General features: G+C 35.8%; 1 protein-coding gene and 1 pseudogene across 1 annotated transcript; one reads left to right on the forward strand and one right to left on the reverse strand.

Moving 5' to 3' along the window:
• Positions 1-25,999, reverse strand: part of LOC137825422 (putative LRR receptor-like serine/threonine-protein kinase At1g06840) — a 61,621-nt pseudogene that overhangs the window by 7,040 nt on the left and 28,582 nt on the right.
• On the forward strand, positions 10,701-18,955 carry LOC137823404 (putative disease resistance protein At1g61300). Its single transcript, XM_068628520.2, has 5 exons — positions 10,701-11,328; positions 13,175-16,252; positions 16,967-17,741; positions 17,822-17,931; positions 18,691-18,955. Exons 2-4 carry the CDS (start codon positions 13,193-13,195, stop codon positions 17,827-17,829), a joined length of 3,843 nt encoding a protein of 1,280 aa, XP_068484621.2. The 5' UTR covers positions 10,701-11,328; positions 13,175-13,192; the 3' UTR covers positions 17,830-17,931; positions 18,691-18,955.

A 25,999-nucleotide genomic window follows, 5' to 3' on the forward strand; every position in this document is an offset into this window, starting at 1 on the left:
TAAACATCCTCACACATTATTATATGTGGGGACAAAAGCTAAATAGTAGTTCAATATCTGAAGGGAGTGTCAGAACTTGGGGTGAGCTTCCAATAAAAATGAGTTTACACTAGTCAGATTATAAGTATTTCCATTAATGTTGGGTGAGATTGAAGGATCACATCAAGAACTTCCCTCATGCCATTCCCAGTAGATTCTCTCTAAGTCCTTTTGTGGGGTTTACATAACATCAAGATATGGGTAAGTGATGCTGGTAAAGGATCTTATAATATGAAGTTTTGTGAATTGTCACCTCCTTATCTCAATTATTGGAATATGGCAATCAGTTTAAAATGAAATTTTACAGAAAGTTTTTGGATATATTTATAAACTGAAAATTGTAAGATAATAAAAGGACATAATTAAACACTTAATTAAATCTTAATATTAATTAATTGCATATTTTTAACAGTTAAAAATTTATAAATTATAATTTTGATTTAAATTTTTATATAAATTATATTTTAAGCAATATTTGTGTAAACAAAATTTCCTCCTCATAATTTTAAAATAGTTATTATTTTTAGTAAAAAAATAAATATTTTATTAAAAATAATTGAAGAACTAAAAATTATTAAACAAGTATAACATTAAATTAATAATTTTAAAAAAGTGTTAATAATCCAAAAATTGTAATCATTTTCACACTCACATAAAAGCTGTAGAAAGAGGAAGATGAAAAACAATCTGGGATATTCTTTTGGATATGCTTAAAGTATTACAAATCAACCATCCTTTTATTTAAGCTAAGAGAAAGATTTTGAATAGAGACCATTTGCTCTTATTGAAAAGGGCACTGCAATAATACAACCTGGATTCAATTAACTAATTATAAGAATTAAAAAAAATAGTTAGTAATATTAAAATTGTTGTACATTTTATTTTCAAACTTAATTAACATTAGCTAATCATACACTTTTGTTATTTTTTAATTTTTTAATTAATTTAATTCTTTTAATCTCTCAACTAATGTGTATTGTTTCAATTTTATTACTTTTTAGATGTTTTTATTAATGTAAGAGATATTATAGTTTGACTTTTAGTAAAAAGACCAAATCAAACCTCTAATTAATATAAGTAAAAAGAATTTGTTGTTATGCACAGTTGAAGGAAAAAAATCTATTTAGTACACACATTGAAAATCTTACAGAAAGTCCGTCATGAAAGAGATTATCTACCATATATCACTTCTAGAAACGCTGGTCATAAACATAAAAAAAAAAGATTATAATAAAATACAAACTTGAATATATGGGGAAATTCATAAACAGAAAAAAAAAAAAAAAATATACCTTCGGTGGGATCAGTGATCAAAGCAGTAGCAAATAGAAAATAGCAGAAGAAACACAAGCACAGAAGAACAGCTTCTTCACACTTACAACCCTTTGAAAGATACATCCCACTCAAACTGCCAAAATCTATTAAATATTTCTCCTGAACTCAGCAAAGTGTTTTTCTTGCCCTGTTAACAACAAAACCAGTTAGAGACATTCATGAATCCTTTTACTCTTCTAGTTATCCATGTATAAATAATCTTAAATCAACTCTATAAAATGGTTGACAAGTACCTTTGTTCATTAAAGATCCCTTCGAATCAGCTCAGCTTCTTAATTGCGCATTTTAAGGAATTGGTATCTTGATTGCTGCCCAACAAAACACATATAAACTTATCACTGTTTTCTATCGGAATGAATGGCGTATGAATGTATGAACGGTGAACGGAATGGCGTATGAACGTATGAACGGTGAACGGCGTGGACGGAATGAATGGCGTGAATGGCGTTATTTTGGAGAACGGAGTCAGCGCCAAGGTGTTTGGAGGGAGGAGCAGAGGGGAAAACGTACATTGCGTTCGATTCAATCCTCTTCTCACTCAGTCTCTACTTTCCTTTTTTTCAAACTTCCCAAGTTCTCACGGCGAACACGATATGATGAAGATCTTTCAGAGGTGGGTAAGGGTGAAGGAGGTATTCATCTCCAGACGCAGAAACAGGTGGGGAAGACGGTTTGGGTTCGTGAGATTCTTTAACGTCTCAAATGAGTCTAAACTGGAGAAGGAGTTGGATCAGATTTTCATTGGTAATATGAAACTCTATGTTAATATGCCAAAATATAGGAGAACTGAGTATTCTCAACTAGCTGGGCCACTTCCTGTGGGAGACAAGGGCAAGAATCAACGAATCCATGGAAAAGTGCAATTGAAGGAAGAGGAGGAATGGAGAGAAGTAAAGAAGAGGGGCGCACGTAGGGACCACACTTTGAGGTACTCCTATGCTGAAGTTGTTCGGAAATCTCCACAGGACCAGTGGAAGGGTCCATGTATTGAAACCACATCAAAAATTCTTCCTTGAATGACAACCAGTGCAGTAGGTCGAATGGTTTCAGACCTAGATTTTGTGTCTTTAAGTGAAGAGTTTGTCAAAGGAGGCATGTCAATGATCAAGGTGAGATATTTGGGTGATAACTTCGTCCTCTTGACCCCTAAGGAAGGAGAACGGATGGAAGACATCATCAAGCTGAATAAAAGTTGGTTTACGAGCGTGTTCGAAGACCTAGAACCCTGGTCAGCCTCTTTTGTAGCGAGCCACAGGTTAGTTTGGGCGAGGTGTTATGGCCTTCCTCTACCCCTATGGAACAAGGATTGCTTGTCTAAGATTATTGGAGAGATGGCAGATCTGGTGTCCATCAATGAGGTAACTGAGCAGTGGGAAAACCTTGAATATGTGCGAATCCAATTGCGGGTGACCAAAACGAGTAGAATCGGAATCACAAATGGGTATCGGATAAATGGTCAAATTTACAATATTAGTGTTATTGAAGAGGAATTTGATCAAGGAGGACGAGCATGTAGTTGCCCTGAACCCAATTATACTTCCTCAGATAATATATCTTCATCGGACACCTTCATCGAGGAATCTGGTTTTTCGGACAAAGCTTTGGAAGGTGGGGACATTGTTGCCGGAGGCACTTCTCGACAGGGAGAGGAGGATGAGGGAGACAACGGAATGACCTTACAGGCAAAGTTGAGTCAATTAAGGAAACTTACTCAGCATGAAAAGGGGAGGCAGAGCAAAGACAGTTTACCTTACACAAATAAGGTAATACGTGAGCAGGGGGTCCTGATATTAGGGCAACTTTATCTGTACAAAAGAAAGTCAACTCTATATGTTCCCTCATACACAATGCTCTATCTGACCTAGTTCACTGCTCTCAAAACCTTAACTCCCTTATATCCAAACCCGAATTAAGTGTGGGCCTGCTGCCTGAGGCCCAAATTAACAATAGTGAGGGTTTGGGCCTAACGAAACAGGGAGCTAGGGTTGCTACGGAAGCGGATCACGGAAGGGCGGGGCAAGGGAAGTTCACGGCAATGGAGGCTTCGATTAATTTCTTTGGAGGGAGGTACATGGAGCTTACCTGCAGATCCCCTCACCCAGGGGGCACGATTTGAAACGGCGAGCCTCGAGGAGGACCTATACACAACCATACGTCCAACCATATCGCGTCCCATGGTGAACTAAGCAGTGTGGGTAGTTCCACGTCGGTGAGCAGAGGCCCAACCAACGATGAAGCCTCACCAATTGCGGAAGTAGAACCCATTACGTCGGAGAATGTGCGGAGGTTGCGAGGCCTATGGGAACAAGGTTCGAAACCGTCATGCCTACGGTGGAGGTCTAAGGGAGGATTAGGGCCCCTGCATTACAGGGTCAATTCTTCATCCAGGTTAAGTCAATGCTCCTTTGCTGAATCTGATCATGATATTGAACACTGCAATAACAGATTAAGGGTTGAGGAGTGTGTAGCTGAATCTGAACGTATCTGGGATGCGGGTAAACATCTAGGGGTGAGGTGTTCTGGGGAGGAGGTGAATATTGTAGTTGAATTGAAAAGTATGAAGGAAAGGGATAAGCAAGTTAAGAAGAATGCCGAGGAGGGTACTAGTCATGTTGAATTATGATAATTTTCAATCTTAATATCAGGGGCTTGAGGGGGGGGGGGGGGGGGGGGGGGGGGGTACTAAAGCTAATTATTTGAAACACTGTATAGCCAAGGAGGGGGTGGAATTTGTGTGTTTGCAAGAGACAAAAATCGTGTCTTTTACTGATAATCGTTGTTTCTCTCTTTGGGGGGACACTAATATAGGTTGGGTGCATTATGAAGGTGATAATGGTGCAGGGAGCATGTTATCAATGTGGCATAAAGATAAATTCTGCTATCATTCACATGTTATCGAGATAGGTTTCATTGCGGTAGTAGGTCAGCACATTAAATCTAGTTGTATGTGCTTTGTGGTAAATATCTATGCAGCTTGTAACCACAGTGCAAAAATCACTTTATGGGAAGCTTTAACTTCACTAAAGAGGAGTTATCAGAACATGGCTGGATGTTTTTGTGGAGACTTTAACGTTGTAAGAAGGGAGGATGAAAGGAAAGGAATCAGAGCTGGGTCTAGTAAGAGGAAGGAAATAAATGGTTTTAACTGTTTTCTCGACGAAAACAGTATGGTGGACATCCCAAGTGTGGGCAAAAAATATACATGGTTCAAACCAAATGGAACCGCTAAAAGTAGGTTGGATAGAGTGCTGGTTTCTGAAGCATGGATCCAGACCTGGCCATTCTATAAGCAATATGTGCAACAAAGAATTGTGTCCGATCACTGTGCTATTGTGGCAAAGTCTTGGGCCAAAGATTGAGATCCCAAACCTTTTCACTCCATAGATGCTTGGTTCATGGAGCCAGGGTTCAAGGTGTTTGTGAAGGAGAAATGGGGGTCGTACAATGGTCAGAGAAACAGCATATCTAGTCTCAAGGAAAAACTAAAATTCTTGAAGGCAGACCTCAATGTGTGGAACAAGAATGTGTTTGGATGTTTGCAAACAAATCAAAAGCAAATCCTAAAGGATATTGAGATCCTTGACGCTAAGGACGATAATGATGTTTTAGAGGAGAGCGATAGAATAAGAAGAATGGAATTACTCAGCCAATTGAGAATGATTGATAATAAGCTGGACTCTCTTGCAAGGCAAAAAGCAAGAACAAACTGGTACAAGTTCGGGGACATGAATTCCAAATTTTACCACACGGCCATCAGGTGGAGAAGACTTAAAAACGAAGTCAAAGGTGTGCAGGTTGGGGGGGCAATGGTGTGAGGAACCGGAAGTAGTTCATAGGGAAGCTAAGGCTTTGTTTGAAAAGAGGTTCACGACTACACTGAACAGATGTTTTCAAGCTCTCTAGCCACTTCTGCCATTTTAGGTCGCTCATCTGGTGCATCTTTGCAACACTTTAAGGCCAACGTCCAAAACTTCTCCACATATTCTTAAGGATAAGAGCCAATACGTTTATCAATAACTGAAAACAATCCACCAGATTCGTATGCCATACTAACCTGAAAAAAGGATTTAAAATGTTCTCTCTCTCTCTCTCTCTCTCTCTCTCTCTCTCTCTCTCTCTCTCTCTCTCTCTCTCTCTCTCTCTCTCTCTCTCTCTCTCTCTCTACGCACTCTGATATGTGCACATGCAATTGCACCTAAGATTATTGCAGCCAGTTAATATTACTTTCATATTTTCTTTTCCTGTATGACTCGTGGTTTTCTAAATTTTAATGCAAATACAAATGCTCTCAAACTGAGTTCAAGGGAGTCTACAAACTTTTCCAAGCATAATGGCTAGAGAAGAAAAACTTTTGTATGAAATATGCACAAGTCTAACATCTAAAAAATTTATTTCATTGGGTTAGTACATAATCCATTATGAGTACATGTTTTTTAATATAACTCATTTCTGCAATTTTATAGTCCTTGCATGAACACCTTCCAATTTGTGCAACTGACAGTATTTTTTCCTCTGCATATTTTGAAGTTCTTCAAATAAAAAGAAATTTTTTAAAGTAACCAAAGCTAACTCAGTGGCCCCACTAGTCTCATGTCACTCATTATGTAGAAGAACATAATATTAAATCATTAATACCATATAATTATTTTGTATAGACAATTGCTGGAGGGAAGTAGAGTGTTGTGACGAGTTGGCAGTATTGGGGTAATATTTTATGTGAGTGTTTCTTTTCTTGTTTTAAGATTCAAGAATTTGAGTGGTGATACTGTGAGAAGTCTAAGTATTATGTTGTGTATAGTGTAATATGAAACATTTAGTGATACATTTAAGTGTTTGATTCTTTCCTCTTTGAATTAATGTTTTAGAGAGATTCTCCAAATATTTAGATATTTATAAATTCAAATCATCAGAGCTAGTTAGCAAATCCTTGTAAGAACTAAGGAAGTCAAGAATTTGAAATCCTTATAGCCTAAAAGATATGTGAATGGTACTTCAAAAGCACCTGGAATGCACCATCATAAACAAATCTTTGTCGCTCTGAGTGAGCTGCTTGCAAAACAACAAATATACTATCTGCATCCACTGAAAATCCTTCATTTGGTTGTCTATAAGTTGCTGCTATAACCATTATAACACTTAACGCAACCAATATTTTGCTTGTGATACAACTGAATGTTATGTTGTTGAGTAATAGTTTGTCTCAAAAGACTGGATATTTAACAGACAAAACAAGAAATAGTTCTCTTAAAATTTTAATTTGTAACATTTATTCAAAAATATATTGGCATTGTTTGAATAAAGTTTACATGTAAATTAAGCAAAACAGAAAAAAAATTATAAGATTGAAATTAAAGTTAATCTTCCTCACTAGTATGTATTTTAGATAAATTAAAACATACAATATTATGATCTAATTGAAATTGATGTAACAAAAAGATTCATCTTCATTGATTATTCAAATATGAAATTATTAATGTCATCTCTTAAGCATTGATTCCTCAACTATTTAGCAAACTTCTTATTATTAAGAAAAGATGTTATAAAGCATTTGATATATGAAAATATATTCCTAACATAAAAATATATCAAGTATTTTCATTTAAATAAAATCATCAGAAAAATACTTCACAGCCAAATCCAAGGATCTAATTCAAGAATAAAAATTCAAGCTTTAAGCATAAAATGAAAATACCAATATCAAATAAGAACAAAATATCATATATAAATACTACCACGATTCATCAGAGTTTGAAAAGAATCCGTTCAATCCCAAAAGAAAGAATTAGTCACTCATAATAGCCATTACAAGCACCCAAATGATTATGGAAAGCAAGAGAAGAAGATTCAAAGTGTATCTCCTTGATGGCTCCTTCCTAGGATTTCCTTCTAATCCCTCTTGTTCTGCCCTATTTTCGTATTTAACCTAATTTGGGCTTGGATTTAGTGACATCTCGCTCAAGCGAGACATACCTTGCTTAAATGAGATCATTAATTCAAATAATCCCCACTCTCTAGAGCAATCTCGCTCAGACGAGTCCTAGGCAAGACTTAGGCGAGACTTGAGCGAGCTTGTATGAATTTGAGCAAGCTTGACACTTGGTCTCTAGACCATTCTCGTTTGGACGAGCATTGGTTTGTCTATGGACCATTCTCGCCTAAGTGAATTTGGGCGAGTCTTGAATGTCCAAACCTTATCTTTTTTAACTCTTCTTTATTCATTTCTGACCATATGCTCCATCTTTCCTTACTTTCTTAACACAAAATTTGGGATAATTTTTTTTATTAATCTCATAATTCAGAATATTTTATTAAATTCAATTCTTCACAAATTTGAATTAGATAATAAACAAATCAACAATTAAAATCCATAAATACTTAATTGTTGTTTGTATGGAATTTCACTAAATAATGGTATTTATCAACTTCATCATCTGAATGTTGTGTATAAATTGTTCCAGTATGGCTATTTCAACTGCAGAGAATCTTCAACACTTGAAATATAAGAATTATATAATTTATAACAACTATTTAATTTATATATAGAATAAAATGTAGCAGAATATAAAATATTAATAATATTTGAATTTTAATTTCATAAATTTAAATGATAAATGAATATATTTTTATCTTTATATAATAATTATTTAAAAAAAATAAAAAATCTAAAACTTAATTTAAATAAAAAAATATTAAACCAATATTCTTAACCGTCGGTGTGAATATATATTTATAACTGTTATATTATCATCGAAATTATTTTTTAATCTATAAATACTAGATACGGCAGAAAGTAAGTAAAATAAAAATATGAAAAGAAAGAGCAATTTAGTTTCAATATATTTTTCCTTTGAATTCATTCTTCTCACTTTCAATATACAGAACGCTTCCGTATTTCTCTGTTTTCTATATATTCAAAAGGAAATATCAACTCAGACCTTGAATTCATTCTTCTCACTTTCAATATACAGAACTCTTCTCAATTTCTCTGTTTTCTATGTATTCAAAAGGAAATATCCATATTCAGAAGAGAAGAATTTTATGTAGTAGAAAGTCAAGAAATAATATTTTATTTGATCACATTAAATTCTTTTGAATTTGACAATCAAATATTAATCTCTTTAACAAATAATAGAACACCTTTGTTTATGATTTTGTAGGTTCAAAACTAAGCTGATAATAGATTAATTAAATTAATATATTAATCAAGGTATGTATATAGTAATACTAAAATCTTGATAGAATGAAGCAATGCATCTTTTACTTTCAAGAACAATCAGAAAAGAAAACATAAATATTTTTATTTCATCTTGTAAGTTTTTAATTAACTTTAAAATATAGTAAAACTGTCAAAGTCTTCAAACTATAGTTACAGCAAGATCCAGTTTATAGCATTATGACAAAAACTTAAATATCATACATAAAGAACATATAAGTGACGACAAGAAAAGTATGAGTTGTCTGTTGGTAGATTAAAACCCTGCTACTGATCAATCCTAGGTTCAATTCTCGGCTAGTGCTTCTAATCCATTTGGTCAAATTGTGACACAGCTGAGTCCAAACATCTTTTGTGTTTTGTTTATTTTTATTAGCTTATTTTGGGATTAAGTTAGAATTATTAATAATGATGTCATATAAAAGTGATAAAACATTTTGTCCTGATTTCTTGTATATATTCGTAACTTGTGCAGAGGTGAAAGCAGAAAGAGAAGAAGAATGGAAAAAGAATGTGTTGTTATTGATAAAGTGAAGAAAAATGAAGGAATGAATTGCATCTTTATGCCTTACTTGGAAACTGAGGAAGTTCATACTTCTTTCTCATTTCTTTTCATTCTTTAAAATTGCATCTCCACACCATTCACTTAATATTTCTTCTTCTTCTTCTTCACATTCTATCTGCACAAATCTTCAGGTACGTTTCTCAATTCAAATCATCAATTTAGTTAAATTTTGTATCCATCTCAATCATATAAATTAAAATTACTTTCCAAAGTGGTTGATCTTTTCAAGATATTAGTCATCTACTTTTTAGGCTTAATTTTTTTTTTATATATATAAGTTTAGATTCCCTTTAGCCTGGTTAAATCTTTATCTCATTCATAATCTTTTACCTATCCACCATTTACACTAAGATGTGCTCAAGTTAATAATAATTTATTTAATGTGATAATGAAGTCATATAAATAGGATTATAATATATTATATACAATATTTATTATTCATTCAAAATACTTTTTTAAGAGTTAAATCCCAACTAGACAATATTTCTTTTCATATTTCTTTGAATAATGGATTACAATATAAGAAAATTATGAAATAGAAATCAATTTTTAGATACAAAAAATAATTAGTTGTTATAGTGACTAAATTAGAGACCATTTTAGAGACTAATTTTTTTTTTGTTTCTAAATTAGTTTCTATTGTTGTTAAATAGTTTATAAATTGGTATCTAATTAGCTATCAGAGTTTTAACAACCAATTATTTAGATTATAAATTTGGTAGCAAAAACCTTGGTAGCTAATTAGATACCAATTTAGAAATCATTTAACAATAATAGAAACTAATTTAGAAACTAAAAGTTTTTTTAGTTTTTAAAATGGTCTCTAATTTAATCACTATAGCAACTAATTATTTTTTATCTCTAAAATTGGTTTCTATTTCATGATTTCTTGCAGTGGTAATAGATCAAAAGTTTATATAAACCATAAAATTAAAATAAGTGTTCTCATTAGATATAAGTGTAGAAAATATGTAAGTGAAAGTTTTACATTCGTTGAACATAGTGACTAGTTTATATGACATAAACTTGCTTTTAAGGTTTAAAATAAGTTTTATGATAATTTATTTTAAAAAAATATTCTGAAATAAAGGTTATATATATGACCACCTTTTCTTCAATAAGAATATAGGTTTGAAACCTTTTGTTGGTCAACATACTTAATAATTTAAAAAACAAACAAATATATAATTTGAATACATTACAAAATAATCTAATGTTAAACAATTATTTACTTAAATCAAATTTTAAATCTAAAAAACTTTTATGAGTCACCTAATTTTAACCTTCAAATCAAATAAGATTACATAAAAGTTTTGAACTAAGTCCTTTTCTGACAAAAAAAAAATATATATATATATATATATATAAAAAAAAAAAGGAGAACTGAATAACACTTTTTACAACGACATATTAGATTGGTTAAATAAGAATCAATGTAAACAAAAAATGTGGTGGCATTTTTGTAAATGTTTGACACATATTACACCAATTGGATATCCAACTAGTGTAATATGTCCTACTCAAAGCAAAAAAAGTTTTTTAAAAATTTTATCTATGGATTACACATAACACCGGTTGGATAGAGGAACCAATGTTATATGTCATTCCTAGATTAAAAAAAAAGTTTTTAAAAGTGATATGTAACACTGGTTCCTCTATACAACCGGTGTTATATATCATTCTCAGAGTTAAAAAAAAATTGAAAAATTTAACTTTGGACACTACATATAACATAGGTTGGATACATGAATAAGTGTTATATGTAATCTTCAAATAAAAAAAAGTTTTTGAAGTTTTAAAAATTACATATAACACTGGTTGGACTATGCAACCGGTGTTATATGTCATTTCATAGTAAAAAAAAGTTAAGTTAATAAAAATATATATTACACCTGTTATTACTCATAAACGGTGTAATATATGTTTTTACCTTATTTTCTTGGCTGACACCCTCACTCTCCATTCGTGCTATTCCAAGTTTTTTGCTCAAGAGTTCATTTTGCTTCTGTCAACGCTGCTGCCTCCACCGCTTCATTCTCATTTCGTTCTTTTCGTTGTGAGAGCATTCATACCGAACGAGATTCTTCTGTTCACGCTTCTTTACTATTTCGTTGTCACTCTTGTTGCTACTCTTGCCCCCATTGCCGCCACAACTCCATTCACGTTTACGCTCCAGGTTAGTTTTTTATTTTTAAATATTTTAATTTTAATTATTATTTGGTTTACAATTATTTATATAGATAATTAGTTTTATTATATTTTATTTGGAATATAATGTATTATGTTTTAAATTGGGTAATTGTTATATGTTAAAGGTCTTGGTATTAGGTCTGGGGGTGATCGACCTTCGGCAATGTGTATTATGTTTTATAATATGTTATGTTTGAAATATAATGTATTATATCTTAATTTTTGAATTGTTGTTTTAATTTTTATAGGTTGAATGCTTTGGTACTAAGTTTAGGATTTAGGATTTAGTATGTGACTCTAGAGCACATATTCACTGGTTAGGAGCCATAAGCGGTGTTATATGTGCCTTCTGGAACACATATTTTTTAATATTTTATTCAAATTTTAGTACATATTACACCGATTTTTATAATCGATGTTATATACTTAACATTTTACATCACTGAGATCTACATCGGTGATGGAATCGGGTTATATGTCCTTTAGAATCGATGTTATATACGTTTTTTTTGCACGAGTGCTCGTTTCTGACCTTATTCATCTATTCTCTAATTCAAGTGCAAAAGGTATTGTAGTATCGGTCTCTTAATATATAGAGAGGTTATACTTTAAATCATTTAAAGAGAGAACTATTTCTTATTGTTTTGATCTTAGTTAATTTGACGGATAAACATGAGTTACTTATCCTAAAAATTTAATAATTTCACCATAAATTTTAAGGTGTTGGTCGTCATAAAAAAATTGGATAAAAATGTTTTAATATTAGCCATCAACAAATTTTACAAAGTTACATGCACACAAAAAAAAAAAGAGGTTTTTTTGAGAGGCTTTTGCAACATTAACTGATACTTGTTTTATGAGATTTAGGATGTACAAATAAGACAATGAAATTAAGGAGAAAAAAGGATTTGAAGAAGTTTCTCAACATACATTACAAGAAAATCATCAACTAGAAACCAATATTTAGAGACCAAAATAGTTAGTTGCAATAGTAACTAAATTAAAGACCATATTTTAGAAACTAAAAAAAAATTGGTTCATAAATTAATTTCTATTATTGTTAAATAGTTTCTAAATTGGTATCTAATTAACTACCAAGGTTTTAACTACCAATTATTTAAATTCTAAATTTGGTAGCAAAAATCTTAGTTGCTAATTAGATACTAATTTAGAAACCATTAACAATAATAAAAAATATTTTAGAAACAAAAAATTTATTTAGCCCCTAAAATGGTCTCTAATTTAGTCAATAAAGCAACTAATTATTTTTTGTCTCTAAAATTGGTTTCTATTTTCTTGTAGTAATGATATACAAATTTTATATTCAGTCATTATAACAGTATATATTGTTCAATGAAAAGATAATCTTTTCTTTCATCACACTAATGGTGCTTATTTTTCTTTTTTCACTTACTAATACAATTGTATGTTATAAGCACTAATTGATACTTTTATTAAAGAATTGCACTAAAATGAAAAATACAAGTCAAATGATTGTTGCATTTGAAACCCTTTAATTCAATCAAGGGATAAATGGAATAAACATCTATTTGGAACTTTATATTAATTTTCGGCACTTGAAAGAGACTAAGCATGAGAAAAAAATTAATACTTTAAAAAATAAATTGATTATTTATTTTCCTCTTTTATATATATATATATATATATATATATATATATATATATATATTCATGGAACAACATTTATTGAAGCCATGTATGACACCTTTTTCATTTACTATTTTCTTTTAATTGTATGATCTCTTGCTAGAATACATGACATAATATCATTTTGTAGCTAATTAAAGAGTAACGAATTCATTCATGTTTAGGAAACTGTATCAATTTAAATGGAGGACTTCTTTCTTTCTATCGCAACAAAGACGGTAGAATATGCAATATTTCCGATTTTAGATCATTTGCAATACTTATGTTGTTTCCACAACTTTGCTTCGAATCTTCCAAATGCCAAAGAAGAACTGGAATTGACTCGAGAGAGTGTGATTGAGCGAATTAGAGAAGCCACTAATAAGACTGAAAAAGTTAAACCAGCTGTTGAGAAGTGGCTAAAAGATGTTGAGAAAGTCTTAAATGAAGTACAACTGCTGGAAGAAAGAATATCAAATGTAAAGAAGAGCTACTTCAGAAGGCAATGTCAATATTCTCTTGCAAAAGAAATAGCAAGAAAAACAACTCAAATGATTCAGCTTCATCATGATAGAAGGTTTGAACAATTTTCTACGATTATTGAACTTCCAGGCATGAAGTACTATTCTTCCAATGATTTCATTATGTTCAAATCTACAGAAGCATCATACAACAAGCTTATAGAAACATTAAAGAATAAATGTGTTTCCATGATTGGGTTAGTTGGATTAGGAGGCTCAGGGAAAACTACTTTAGCAAAAGAAGTGGGTAAAAAGGCAGAAGAGATGAAACTCTTTGAGAAGGTTGTCATGGCAACGGTGTCTCAACCACCAAATATCATAAGTATACAAGATCAGATTGGCGACCAATTGAGTTTACCGTTAAATGAAAAATCAAATATAGGTAGAGCACAAAGACTATCAGAGAGATTAAAGATAGGTACAACTCTTTTAATCTTGGATGATGTATGGGAAAAGCTAAACTTTGAAGCTTTAGGTATTCCATTTGATGAAAGCTGCAAGACTTGTTGCGTACTCATAACAACTCGCAATAAAGAAGTATGCACTTCTATGCAATGTCAAAGTATAATTGAACTTAATCTCTTGAGTGACAATGAAGCATGGACTTTGTTCACACATTATGCAAGTATAACTGATGTCTCCTCGGAAGCTTTGAAAGGTGTGGCAAGAAAAATTATTAATGAATGTAAGGGATTGCCCATTGCAATTGTGACGGTCGCAAGCACGCTAAAGGGGAAAACTATTGAAGGTTTTGAGTTAGCATTGTCAAGGCTAGAAAATTCCAAGCCACTAGATGTTCCAAAAGGCTTAATAAGTCCTTATGTTTGTCTTGAATTAAGTTACAATAATTTGACAAACCAATTGGCTCAATCTTTATTGTTGTTGTGTTCTATGTTTCCAGAGGATTATGAAATACATTTGGAAGATTTATTTCGATTTGGAAGAGGATTTTGCACAGTTGGGACGTTTGGAACAATGGAGAATGCAAGGAGAGAGATGCATGAAGCCATTGACATTCTTAAGAGTTGTTTTTTGTTAATGCATGTCGGAACAAAAGAAAATGTAAAAATGCATGATTTGGTTCGTGATGTAGCCTTGTGGATTGCCGCTAAAAGTGGTCAAGCAATTTTCACACGTACTGGAGTGGGTCTGGAAGTGTTGACAAATGATGAAATCATGAAAGATACGAAAGCATTAGCCTTATGGAATATAAGAGCATATGATTCTCTTAATTATAAAATAAATTGTCCAACACTTGAAATTCTCTTGCTTTGTTATCGTGGTGGCATGAATGTACCAGATGTGTGTTCTCAAAGCTTGGAAAAATTTAAAACCTTAATCATAAATTCATTAACGAAAAGTTATGGGTTACTTTTGCCAGAGTCACTGAAGTCGTTAAAAAATCTTCGAACACTGTGCTTGAGAAATCATGATTTAGGTGACATATCTTTTGTGGAAAGACTGCAAGTACTTGAGATTCTTGACTTGCATGGCTCTTCTTTTGAAGAATTTCCTGTTGGGATTGTAGAATTAAAGAAGTTGAAGCTTCTAGATTTGTTCCAATGTCGGCTTAAGAAAAATATAGTTGATGAAGTTTACGAAGTTGTAAGCAAATGTTTGCAGCTAGAGGAATTGTATTTGTACTTGGTCAATTACAAAAAGGACTTTTCACATGATGTCTCTTTCCCCAAATTACAGAGGTATGCTATAATAAACATCAATGATTATCTTAAGGTTTGGCGTATCATAACTATGAAAAAATACGCACAGTCTAGAGGTTTATTTATAGATGAGTTTGATGTTACTGCTGAAAATTTTATGTCGTTACCAATCAAGGATCTCTTTATAAGAGCAGAGTTCCTTCATTTGAGAAACCTTCGGGGAGATTTTAAAAATATAATCCCATCCATGGATCCACAAGGCATGAATCACTTGATTACCCTAGAACTCGTATGTTGTGAAAAGATAGAATGTCTCATTGATAACACTATGAATACCTACAATAGTGTATTCTCTAAACTTGTTTACTTAAGGTTGGAAAGGTTATGTAGCCTTCGAGAGTTCTTTTGTGATCCTTCTTCGCGATGTTTTCTCAAAAATTTAGGTGAGCTCTTGATAAAAGATTGTAGTAAATTGAGCAGTATATCATTTTCAAGGAAGTCTAAACTATGCAATTTGAAGGTCCTTTCAATATACAGTTGTCCTGTGCTAACTTCTCTCTTCGTGCCATCCATTGCCGAATCTCTAGTGTTGTTAGAAGAACTAAAAATAATTAACTGCAACGCCTTGAGGCACATAATAGATGAAGTGGAAGAAGGGAACGATGTTCTTTCAAGCACCTCAAGTCATTCATATTTGACGCTCCAAAAATTAAGGATTATTGAAATTTATGGATGCAACAATTTGAAGTACATATTCTCTGAGAATTTAGCCGTAGGGCTAATGAGTTTGGAAAGTGTGGACATTCAAAGATGCTTGGAATTGAAGTATGTATTTAATAGTGAAAAGAAACGTAATCCTGCAGTTTACCCAAGTGAAAAGGAGACTAATATCATAAATTTTTCTAATTTGCATGTTCTAAGATTGTTATATTTACCAAATGTGATTGACATTTGGCCTGAAAATTGTCGTCCACAACTCCCCAGTCTTAAAAGGATAGAATACTATGAATGTCCCAAATTGCTTAACTCTTCCATAAGTAAGATGACTGCTCCAAATCTCCCGCAAAACACAACTTCAAAGGTAATATATTATTTTAAAATGATGATATCTTTAACTAACATAGCCACATCAGCTTTTATAGAAACATAGTTTATTATTTATTATTTCATTAATAAATGAATTTTCAATATGAATTAAGGTAGAAATGTTTAGGGATCAGTATACTTTGTCGAGTAATTTTGTTTAAATGCATTAACAATAACAATCATATCGCAATAGTTTTTTATCATTACTTTAATTCTGATAAGTATCAAGATTACAGTTTATATTCTTATTGTGTTTGAGTAGAAAAATATATTTATAAATTAATCATAATTTTGTGAAATGGATAATCTTTTAACTAGTCTAATAAACAAGTATTTATCAATTTAATCAATTATATTAATGAATTGTATTAGACCTATTGATGATGATCTTGTTTTTTTGGATTAGTATTGTAATTTTTTTATTGGTTTTTTAAATAATGAGTTTTGATCTAGTTTTTTGTTTTTATTTTCTAATACATTTTAGGTATGCTTCCTCACATTAAGTTTATTGAAAAATAATATATATTATTTTCAAAGATGGTAAATAAAAAAAATGATATTGTAATTAGAAGTGATAGATATAAGATTTTGAAGTGCGGTATATAGTGTGATATTTGAAGTACGTTAAATTGATGATTGAAATATATAAAGGAGAATGAAGTGTAAAATGTAAGATATTAATTAAGAATGAATTATGTTGTGTATACAGGAGAATGAAATAGCATGGTTCATTACCAACACATTCATCCAAATGGACGCTCTGTTGTTTCCACTCCAACTTGAATTGCTTTGGTTGTCTGATGTTAGAGTAAAAGGTCTGTTCCAAATCCAAATGGGAGAAGAAGGGGGTAGTGGAGAACTGCTTCCTTTAAACTTGGATATAAATTATCTAGAATTGAAGAATCTACCTGAGCTCAACTTCCTATGGAAGGGCCCCACAGGTTTTCTAAGCCTCCAAAAGCTTGCAATTGTTCACATATATGAATGTCCAAAATTGAAAACCATCTTCTCCATCACTGTTGTTACAAGTTTACCAATGCTGCGAGAACTGGGTATAAATAACTGTGATGAATTGGAACAAATATTTGATTTAGGTGATGCACAACAACTCCAAACCCTATATTCTTCCCAACAACTCTGCTTCCCAAAACTCAAATACATTACAGTTAAAAAGTGCAATAAGTTGAAATGTCTTTTTTATAATCTATCGGCTAGTCATTTTACCAGTATGAAATATTTGACAATAGAAAAGTGCTCTCAGTTACACAAGGCTTTTGGTTTTGAAAATGAAGCTGATGGTGGTGGTGAAGAAGAGACGGCTAAAAAGGGAGAACAAGTAGTACTACTGAAACTGACAGATATAACACTAAAAAATTTGCCAAACTTCGAAGAGATTCACCACGGATTTATGTTAAAAGAAAATCTTAACTGTCATATCAGGGAGGAATGTCCTAAGTATTCTCCAAGTTTATATCTAGATCCAGGTAAAATTCACATGTCGTTTTTCTAGACACAATTACAATGTCTTTGGATTATGATGTTAAGTCAAATATTATTTTATCAGATATGTAAATAGAAGGCTGCAATTAAGCATGTAGAGTTAAGTATGGGAAGTGTGGTATTGCATGAAGTTATCACCCAACTCATCTCCATCTGCTGCAATAAATTGGTCAGGTAACTCTTGTTTTGCTATTTTAGCAATAGGATCGTGTGGATGATATATCGGCCTCTTTTACTCTGTATTAAAAAGAGGTAGTGCTGCTTATATATGAGTTGTATAAATATGCAAGTTTGATCATATTTGAAATTAATATAAGATATTTGTTTCAAACGAAGAAAACCGCTTTTATGATGACAACTCTGACTCGTGTGAAATTGTTTATTTTATAGATGTAATTCTGCATCAAGTTAGTACACTTACTTTCATATTTTTTTTTTCCTGTATGACTCATGATTTTCTAAATTTTGATGTAAAAACATCAAAATGCTCTCAAATTGAGTTCAAGGGAGTCCACAAACTTGTCTTTAATAGTAGGGCATGCTTAAATTTGTGTTTTTTGACTTTAGTTTACGAGGCAATTTTTTTACTCCAACCATATAGGCTAGAGAAGGCACTTTTGTATGAAATATGCACATCAATTCTAACATCTAAAAAATTTCATCGGGTTAGTACATAATCCATTATGAGTACATGTTTTTATTATAACTCATGTTTGTTCTAGATATCACTATATTTTTGCGATTTGATACTCCTTGAATGAACACCTTTTAATTTTTGCTACTGAGAATATTTTTTCCTCTTCATATTTTGAAGTTCTTCAAATAAAAAAACATTTTTTAAAGTAACCAATGCTAACTCACTTGCCCCACTATTCTCATATCACTCATTATGGAATAATATTAAAACATTGATATCATATAATTATTTTGTAGGGACACAATTGCTGGAGGGAAGTAGAGTGTTGTGACGAGTTGGCAGTGTGGGGGCAATATTAAAATCTGTATATAAATAATCAATAACAGAAATAAAGTTCTTTCTGTTGATTATTTGTATGTGAGTGTTTATGTTCTTGTTTTAGAATTCAAGAATTTGATAGGGAATTGGTGATATTGTGAGATGTCTAAGTCTTATGCCGTGTATCGTGTAATATGAAACACTCAGTGTTATATTTAAGTATTTGATTCTTTTCTCTTTGAATTAATTTTTTAGAGTGATTCTGCAACCTACAAGAATTGAACATTAAAGAATTGCTACTTCGGAAAATTTTCTAATGTTTCTTCATTTTCTACCACGAGGTCAGTTTTTAAGTATTACATATTATTGGTGATTTTAAGAATCTCTGCGTAGAACAATTCTCCTTGAGTTGAATCATACTTCAGAAAAACGACTAATGGCTAAATTGTTCAAGGATGGCAAGGAACAGCATAACATAACATAAATTCATGGATATTCATATGTGAAAAATATATTAGAAAGAAAATAATTAATTCCTATGGTATCTTACATTTGAAATGGTATCTAGCATCACTGAGGAAGAGGTGAAAGAAGCTGTCTGGCAATGTGAAGGGTCGAAGAGCCCGGGCCCGGATGGGTTCAATTTCAATTTCATCAAGAATAGTTGGGAATTTTTTAAGTCTGACATTGTGGAAGCGGTGCAGTTTTTTCAGGAAACGGGGTGTATTCCGAAGGGGTGTAACGCCTCTTTTATCGCACTGGTACCTAAAGTCAGGGATCCTACTACGCTTGACCAATTCAGACCGATCTCACTTGTAGGGTCCATCTATAAGATCATTTCTAAGGTGTTATAGTTTCGTATGAAGGATGTCCTATCTCTGGTCATTGATGAGAGTCAGTCAGCTTTTTTGAAGGATCGTGGAATGTTAGATAGCGTCCTTATGGCAAATGAGGTGGTTGAGGAGATAACTAGAAAACAAAGGAGTGGGATTTGTTTAAAGGTGGGCTACGAAAAGGCGTACGACTCGGTTAGGTGGAAATTCCTCTTTGATATGTTACAAAGGCTGGGATTCCACTCTAAATGGATTGCATGGGTCAGAGGTTGCTTGGAGTCGTCGTCTGTGTCGGTTTTGGTTAATGGGAGCCCAACAGAGGAATTTAAACCTTCTAGGGGGTTAAGACAGGGAGATCCTTTAGCTCCATTTCTATTCCTAGTGGTAGCTGAAGGCTTGGCCGGGTTAGTGAGACAAGCGTCAAATATGAATCTGCTCAGAGGGGTGAAGGTGGGGAGGAATGAAATCGTGTGTTGTTTGCTACAATTTGCTGATGACACTCTGTTTTTATGCGAAGATTCTTTCTCTAATATCTTCACAATAAAGGCAGTTCTAAGGTGTTTTGAACTTGCATCAGGGTTAAAAATCAATTTCCACAAATCAAAGTTGGCAGGCATCGGTGTTGATAGCTTTTCCCTTAACACCTATGCAAAGACTCTGAATTGCAAGACCATGTCAATCCCTTTTAAATATTTGGGATTAGAAGTAGGAGGCAACCCAAGGAAGAAACAGTTTTGGGAACCAGTTATAAACAAAGTCAGTGCTAGACTCAGTACCTGGAAGGGGAGATTTTTGTCTATGGCAGGAAGAGTATGCTTACTCAAATCGGTGTTTACCGCTATACCTCTCTTCTAATTGTCCTTCTTTAAAGCACCAATTTCAATCTGTAACAGAATTATCAGTATACAGAGGAAGTTCCTTTGGGCTTGGGGCAGAGATAAGAGGTCTATAGCTTGGGTAAGATGGGAGGATGTGTGTAAACCCCTTGAGGACGGAGGGCTAGGGGTCAAAGATGTCAGAATTTTTAATAATGCTTTGCTGGCGAAATGGAAATGGCAACTGATGAATGATGAAAGAAGGAAGTGGAAAGACATTCTTGATTCTAAGTATGGTTCAGAAGTAGGGAGAAGTCATACACGCTTGAAATGGCAATCTTGGTGGTGGAGAGATCTTTCTAAAGCTTGTGGGGAGGGTGAAGATGAATGGTTCCAAAAGTCTGTTGTGTGGAAAGTTGGTGATGGAGGCAATGTAAAATTATGGGAAGATGCGTGGGTTACTAACAATAATCTCAAATCTCTGTACCCTAGACTTTTTTCTATCTCTTTGGATCAAGGTATGAAAGTGGGAGAGGTAGGTACATGGGAGAGTTATGGATGGCAGTGGCGGCTAAATTGGAGGAGGGCTAGGTTTGAATGGGAATTTGCTTTGGAGGAAGAGTTGCTCATGCACATTAATAGAAGTGTTATGAACAAGGAATCCAAGGATTCTATTGTGTGGGGAGGGGATACAACAGGGATCTTCTCTGTGAAGTCAGCCTACATACGTTTGGCTAACCAAAACAGTGAAGTACATGATGGTATCTTTTGTTCCCTCTGGATGGCTAGAGCAATGCCTAAAGCCCTAATAACTGCGTGGAGAATCTTACTTGATAGAATCCCAACTTTTGTTAACCTGCTTAGGAGAGGGGTGGCAGTAAACTCTTCTATTTGTGTGCTCTGTAGAGAAGCAGAAGAAACTTCTCAGCACTTGTTCTGGGAGTGCTCTTTTGCACAACGAGTCTGGTCATTATGTTTCAGGTGGATAGGAGTTTTGTTTGTTCAACAAAAGGATTTAAGGTGTAACTTTGAGAACTTCTATCTTGTTCATATGTCCATTAAGCAGAATCAAGTATGGAAAGGGATGTGGGTGGCAATAGTTAGATGTATCTGGGAGAAGAGGAACAATGTTATCTTTAAGCAAGGGATACCTGACGCCGAAGAGGTTTTCCAAATGGCTCAACTCCATACTTGGTTTTGGTTGAAACACAAGATGTGCTCCTTTTCGTATGCCTTTTCGGATTGGCATTTGAATCCAAACCAATGCTTGCAAAGTGTACTATGAAAAGGGTGGTCTCAGAAGATGCTAGAGTCGAAACAAAGGAGTTTTTGGAGACGTGACTGATGCATGGTAGCCCCAAAGACAAGTGGAAGGTTTAAAGTTTGTTGGCTGGTGGCGGAATAGAGAAAGGATAGGGAGATCTTACTGGCAGAATAAGTTGAGGACCGAGGAAGGTACTGTTTCGAGCTGAGACCGGGTAGATAAAGCGGAGCTATCCAGTTGGGAGTTGTCGGTGGTTGCCAAAGTTATGCAAGGTCAACATGATCGTCGGATGATGAAACGGCGATTTCCATGCGTGTGTAGTCGGTGGTCGTCGAAGGTATACTAAGGTCAACATGATCGCCGGTCGATGAAGCGGCGTTCGACAACATGATCGCCGATCGATGAAGCGGCGTTCTCCATATGCGTGTAGGCGGTGGTCACCGAAGCTATATAAGGTCAACATGATCGCCGGTCGATGAAATGGCGATCTCCATGCGTGCGTAGTCGGTGGTCGTCGAAGTTGTCAACCTGATCGTCGGTCGATGAAACGAAGATCGCCAAGCGAGCGTAGTCGGTGGTCGCCGAAGGTATGCAAAGGTCAACCTGATCGTCGGTTAATGAAGCGGCGCTCTCCATTCTACATGATCGTCGATCGATGAAGCGGCGTTCTGTCAACAAGATCGTCGGTCGAGGAAGCGGCGTTCTGTCAACAAGATCGTCGATCGAGGAAGCGACGATCTTCATGTGGGTAGTCAGTGATCGCCGAAGTAATGCAATGTGCATGGGTAAATCGTCGCTTGGCGAGGTGAATGTAGGTGGCCTAGGTTAAGGGTGTTTTGGTTAAGTTGAATGATGCTTTGAGGTAACCTGGTGGTTATAATTTTGGGTATGGTTTCCTCACTTTAAGGTTGTTCTGCTCCAACCATAAAGGAGAGTTCCTTTTGTGGATGTTATAGAAAGTTCACTTCCGGTTACTGTAATGGGTTGGGATACCCCTGAAGTATCCTTTTAATTTTATTTATTCATTGCTGATAAAAAAAATCTTACATTTGAAATAAGTATATATATAATTTATGTAGCCTGACATATAAGAAAAGACAAAGGAAAACAAACAAAAAAAAAAACATCAGTCTTTCTCTTCGTCTTCTTCCTTATCTTCTTCTTCTTCTTCTTCTTCTTCTTCTTCTTCTTCTTCTTCTTCTTCTTCTTCTTCTTCCTCTTCTTCCTCTTCTTCCTCTTCTTCTTCTTCTTCTTCTTCCTCTTCTTCTTCTTCTTCCTCTTCTTCTTCTTCTTCTTCTTCTTCTTCTTCTTCTTCTTCTTCTTCTTCTTCTTCTTCTTCTTCTTCTTCTTCCTCTTCTTCTTCTTCCTCTTCTTCTTCTTCCTCTTCTTCTTCTTCCTCTTCTTCTTCTTCTTCTTCTTCTTCTTCCTCTTTTTCTTCTTCTTCTTCCTCTTCTTCTTCTTCCTCTTCTTCTTCTTCCTCTTCTTCTTCTTCTTCTTCTTCTTCTTCTTCTTCTTCTTCTTCTTCTTCTTCTTCTTCTTCCTCTTCTTCTTCTTCTTCCTCTTCTTCTTCTTCTTCCTCTTCTTCTTCTTCTTCCTCTTCTTCTTCTTCTTCCTCTTCTTCTTCTTCTTCCTCTTCTTCTTCTTCTTCCTCTTCTTCTTCTTCTTCCTCTTCTTCTTCTTCTTCCTCTTCTTCTTCTTCTTCTTCTTCTTCTTCTTCTTTAGAGTATGCATGGGGCGACCGGGCGATGGTCCCCCTTTCTTTTATATGTACACCTGCTTTTTTTCTGACTTGCGCGTGTCTTTGCCTTTTGACACGTTCAAGATGGGCGTTCTTCGGACGCTCAACGTGGCGCCCACCCAGGTTCATCCGAACACCTGGGCGTCCCTTCAGGCCTTTCGCTTGTTGTGCGATGTGATGCGCCTCCATCCGTCTCCCTCTTGCTTTCTTTGCTACTATGCCTCTCATCCCGCTAAGAAGGCCTCGTGGCATTCGTTGGTTGGGTGGACGGGTAGCGTTTTGTTCGACCTATTTGCTGGCTCCTACAAGAGATTTAAGGAGCGTTTTGTTAAAGTCATCATTCGGCCGGAGGCGACGACCATCTATTTTGACGAGTCCGGTGGATCGAGGTTCCCTCTCTACTGGACTCGCGAGCCTTGTGGCTTCAAAGAGTGGACGAGGCCGACAGAGGGTGCCGATGAGCTAGAAGTTCTTGCGCTCTTTGACGCCCTCCCGAGGAGGCTTCCCTGTCGGACGCTGATCGGGGCTTACGCTAAGCATGGGCGTTGGGCGGCCGTTCGGGATATGGGCTTTTTATTTTTGCGTTTTGCCGGTCAGTCGGTCAGTCGATTTTTATCGTTCGGTCTTTTCTAACTTGTATTTTCTTTTGCAGAGACCATGGTGAACGAGCGACCTAACGCTGTTAGCGTGCTTGACAAGCACCGACAGAAAGCGGCCGAACGCAAGGGTCGCCACAGCTTAGAGGTGATGCCTCCGGCTCATGAAGTGGCGACCAGGTCCAGGGAGCAGGCTGGTCCTTCCCAGAAGTCCAAGAAGCGGCCGAGGGAGGGTAGCAATATTGCAACTACCGTCAGGTCGCCCGGCTCGATGCCGACGCCTCCTCCTCCTCGTCGAGAGGTGGCCGATGTGGTGCAGCCCTCTCCCCATTCTCGCCCGGGTTCTTCTGATGCTGTGGCGAGATCTGGGCCGACCCCCTTCGATCTCCTGGGGCGCGGCCATCAATTCACACGGAGGGTGCGTGTGGCGCTCCCCGATGAGTCTCGGAAGTCGCTTCGGGACGTCGCCCCTGCAGAGCTGATGAGGAGCGACCTTGAGCTCGTATGCCGCTCGGTCGTACTCTTCCAACACGATCTCCAGGCGCAAGACCGACACGTGGAGACCGTGGCGCAATTGGAGCACAAGCTCTCGGAGGCCGCTCAGTCCTTGGAGCAATCTTTGGCCGCTAACGCTGACTTGTCCGCCAAGATTGCCAAGGAGTCGGCCGAGAGAGAGTTGGCCCAAAGTGAAGTCGGCGAGGCGAGGCGGCAGCTCGAGGCCGAGAAGGGCTGCTGATGAGGTCGCCCAGTTGAAGAGGTGGGCCGACGAGAAGCTCGCGGAGTCGGCCGCTGAGGTGCTTGCCCTTAAAACTGCTAAGGCCAAAGTCGAAGCTGAACTCGACGAGAACTATGACGAGGCCGAGGAGTTACTGAAGTAGTGTTTTGAAAGAGCCGTGCGTCAAGCGCACGTGCTATATGGAGGGCCGCCGGCTACTGGGGAGTTTGACCTTGATTGTGAGGTTTATCAGGGTCGGATCATGCCGAGTGTTGAAGTGGCCGCTCTGACTGCTCAAAGGGCTGAACCGGCCGGGACCGAAGGAGGGGAGGCCGAGGTTCAGGGTAGGGAGGCCGAAGCCGATGAGGGTAAGTGCATTGAAGTGCGGGATTAGGTTTATACCTTTGGCCGGGTTGTGGCCTTTCCCCTTTTTCTTTTAGCATCCTTCGAGGCCGGGGCGTGGCCTTCTTATTTTGTATTTTGATGTATTGCCCGGTGCTTTTATTAATATATCGTCCAGTTTCTTCCCTTATCATTTTGTATTAATTGACAAGTTAACCAATCGATCTCCCACTGGTTCGGGCGATCGGTCAAAACTTACGAATGTATACGAGCAAGTAAGACCTTGGGCGATCGGCCATGAACTGCGATTGTTTGAATTCGAACAAGTAAAATATGGCGGTCGGCCAGTAATTGCGAGTATCAAGTTTGAATAGGTAAAATATGGGCGACCGGCCATAAATTCGAGCGAGTGATATACGGGCGATCGGCCATTAATTGCGAGCGTTAAACTCGAGCAAGTAGAATACGGGCGATCGGCCATAGCTGCGAACGTCGAAATTCGAGTAAGTAAAATATGGGCGATCGGCCACTATTTGCGAATGTTGGATTTGAGCAGGTAAAATGTGGGCGATCGGCCACTAGTTGTGATTGTTGAATTCGAGCAAATTTGGTGGGCAGTCGGCAGGCCGGCACTTGCGATGTTAATCGAGCAAGTGGGCAGTCGGCAGGCCGGCACTTGCGATGTTAATCGAGCAAATGGGCGTTCGGCCAATACTTTCGGTAGAATATTTCCAACACTTTTTGATGAAAACGCCTCGTTAAAACCTCCCTGGTTGGGTGAGGAAAGAGTGTGTGATTTTATTGATTTTAGCTGTAATAAAACTTGAGGTGCGTGGCATTCCACGTCCTCGGTACAATTTTTCCTGAAAGCCATTCTAGATGATAGGCTCCTCCTTGTGCGACTTCTCGGACTCGGAAAGGCCCCTCCCAGTTGGATGAGAACTTCCCTTCGTTTTTTCTTGCGTCGCTGCGCATTCTCCAGAC

The sequence above is a fragment of the Phaseolus vulgaris genome, chromosome 8 (genome assembly GCF_051622355.1).
Source record: "Phaseolus vulgaris cultivar YP4 chromosome 8, ASM5162235v1, whole genome shotgun sequence".
In the NCBI taxonomy this organism is placed as follows: Eukaryota; Viridiplantae; Streptophyta; class Magnoliopsida; order Fabales; family Fabaceae; genus Phaseolus; species Phaseolus vulgaris.

Coding starts and splice junctions, on each gene's coding strand:
- LOC137823404 (XM_068628520.2), top strand. CDS start 13,193: ATGGAGGACTTCTTTCTTTCTATCGCAACAAAGACGGTAGAATATGCA. Junction 16,253..16,966: donor CGCAAAACACAACTTCAAAG/GTAATATATTAT, acceptor TTGTGTATACAG/GAGAATGAAATAGCATGGTT.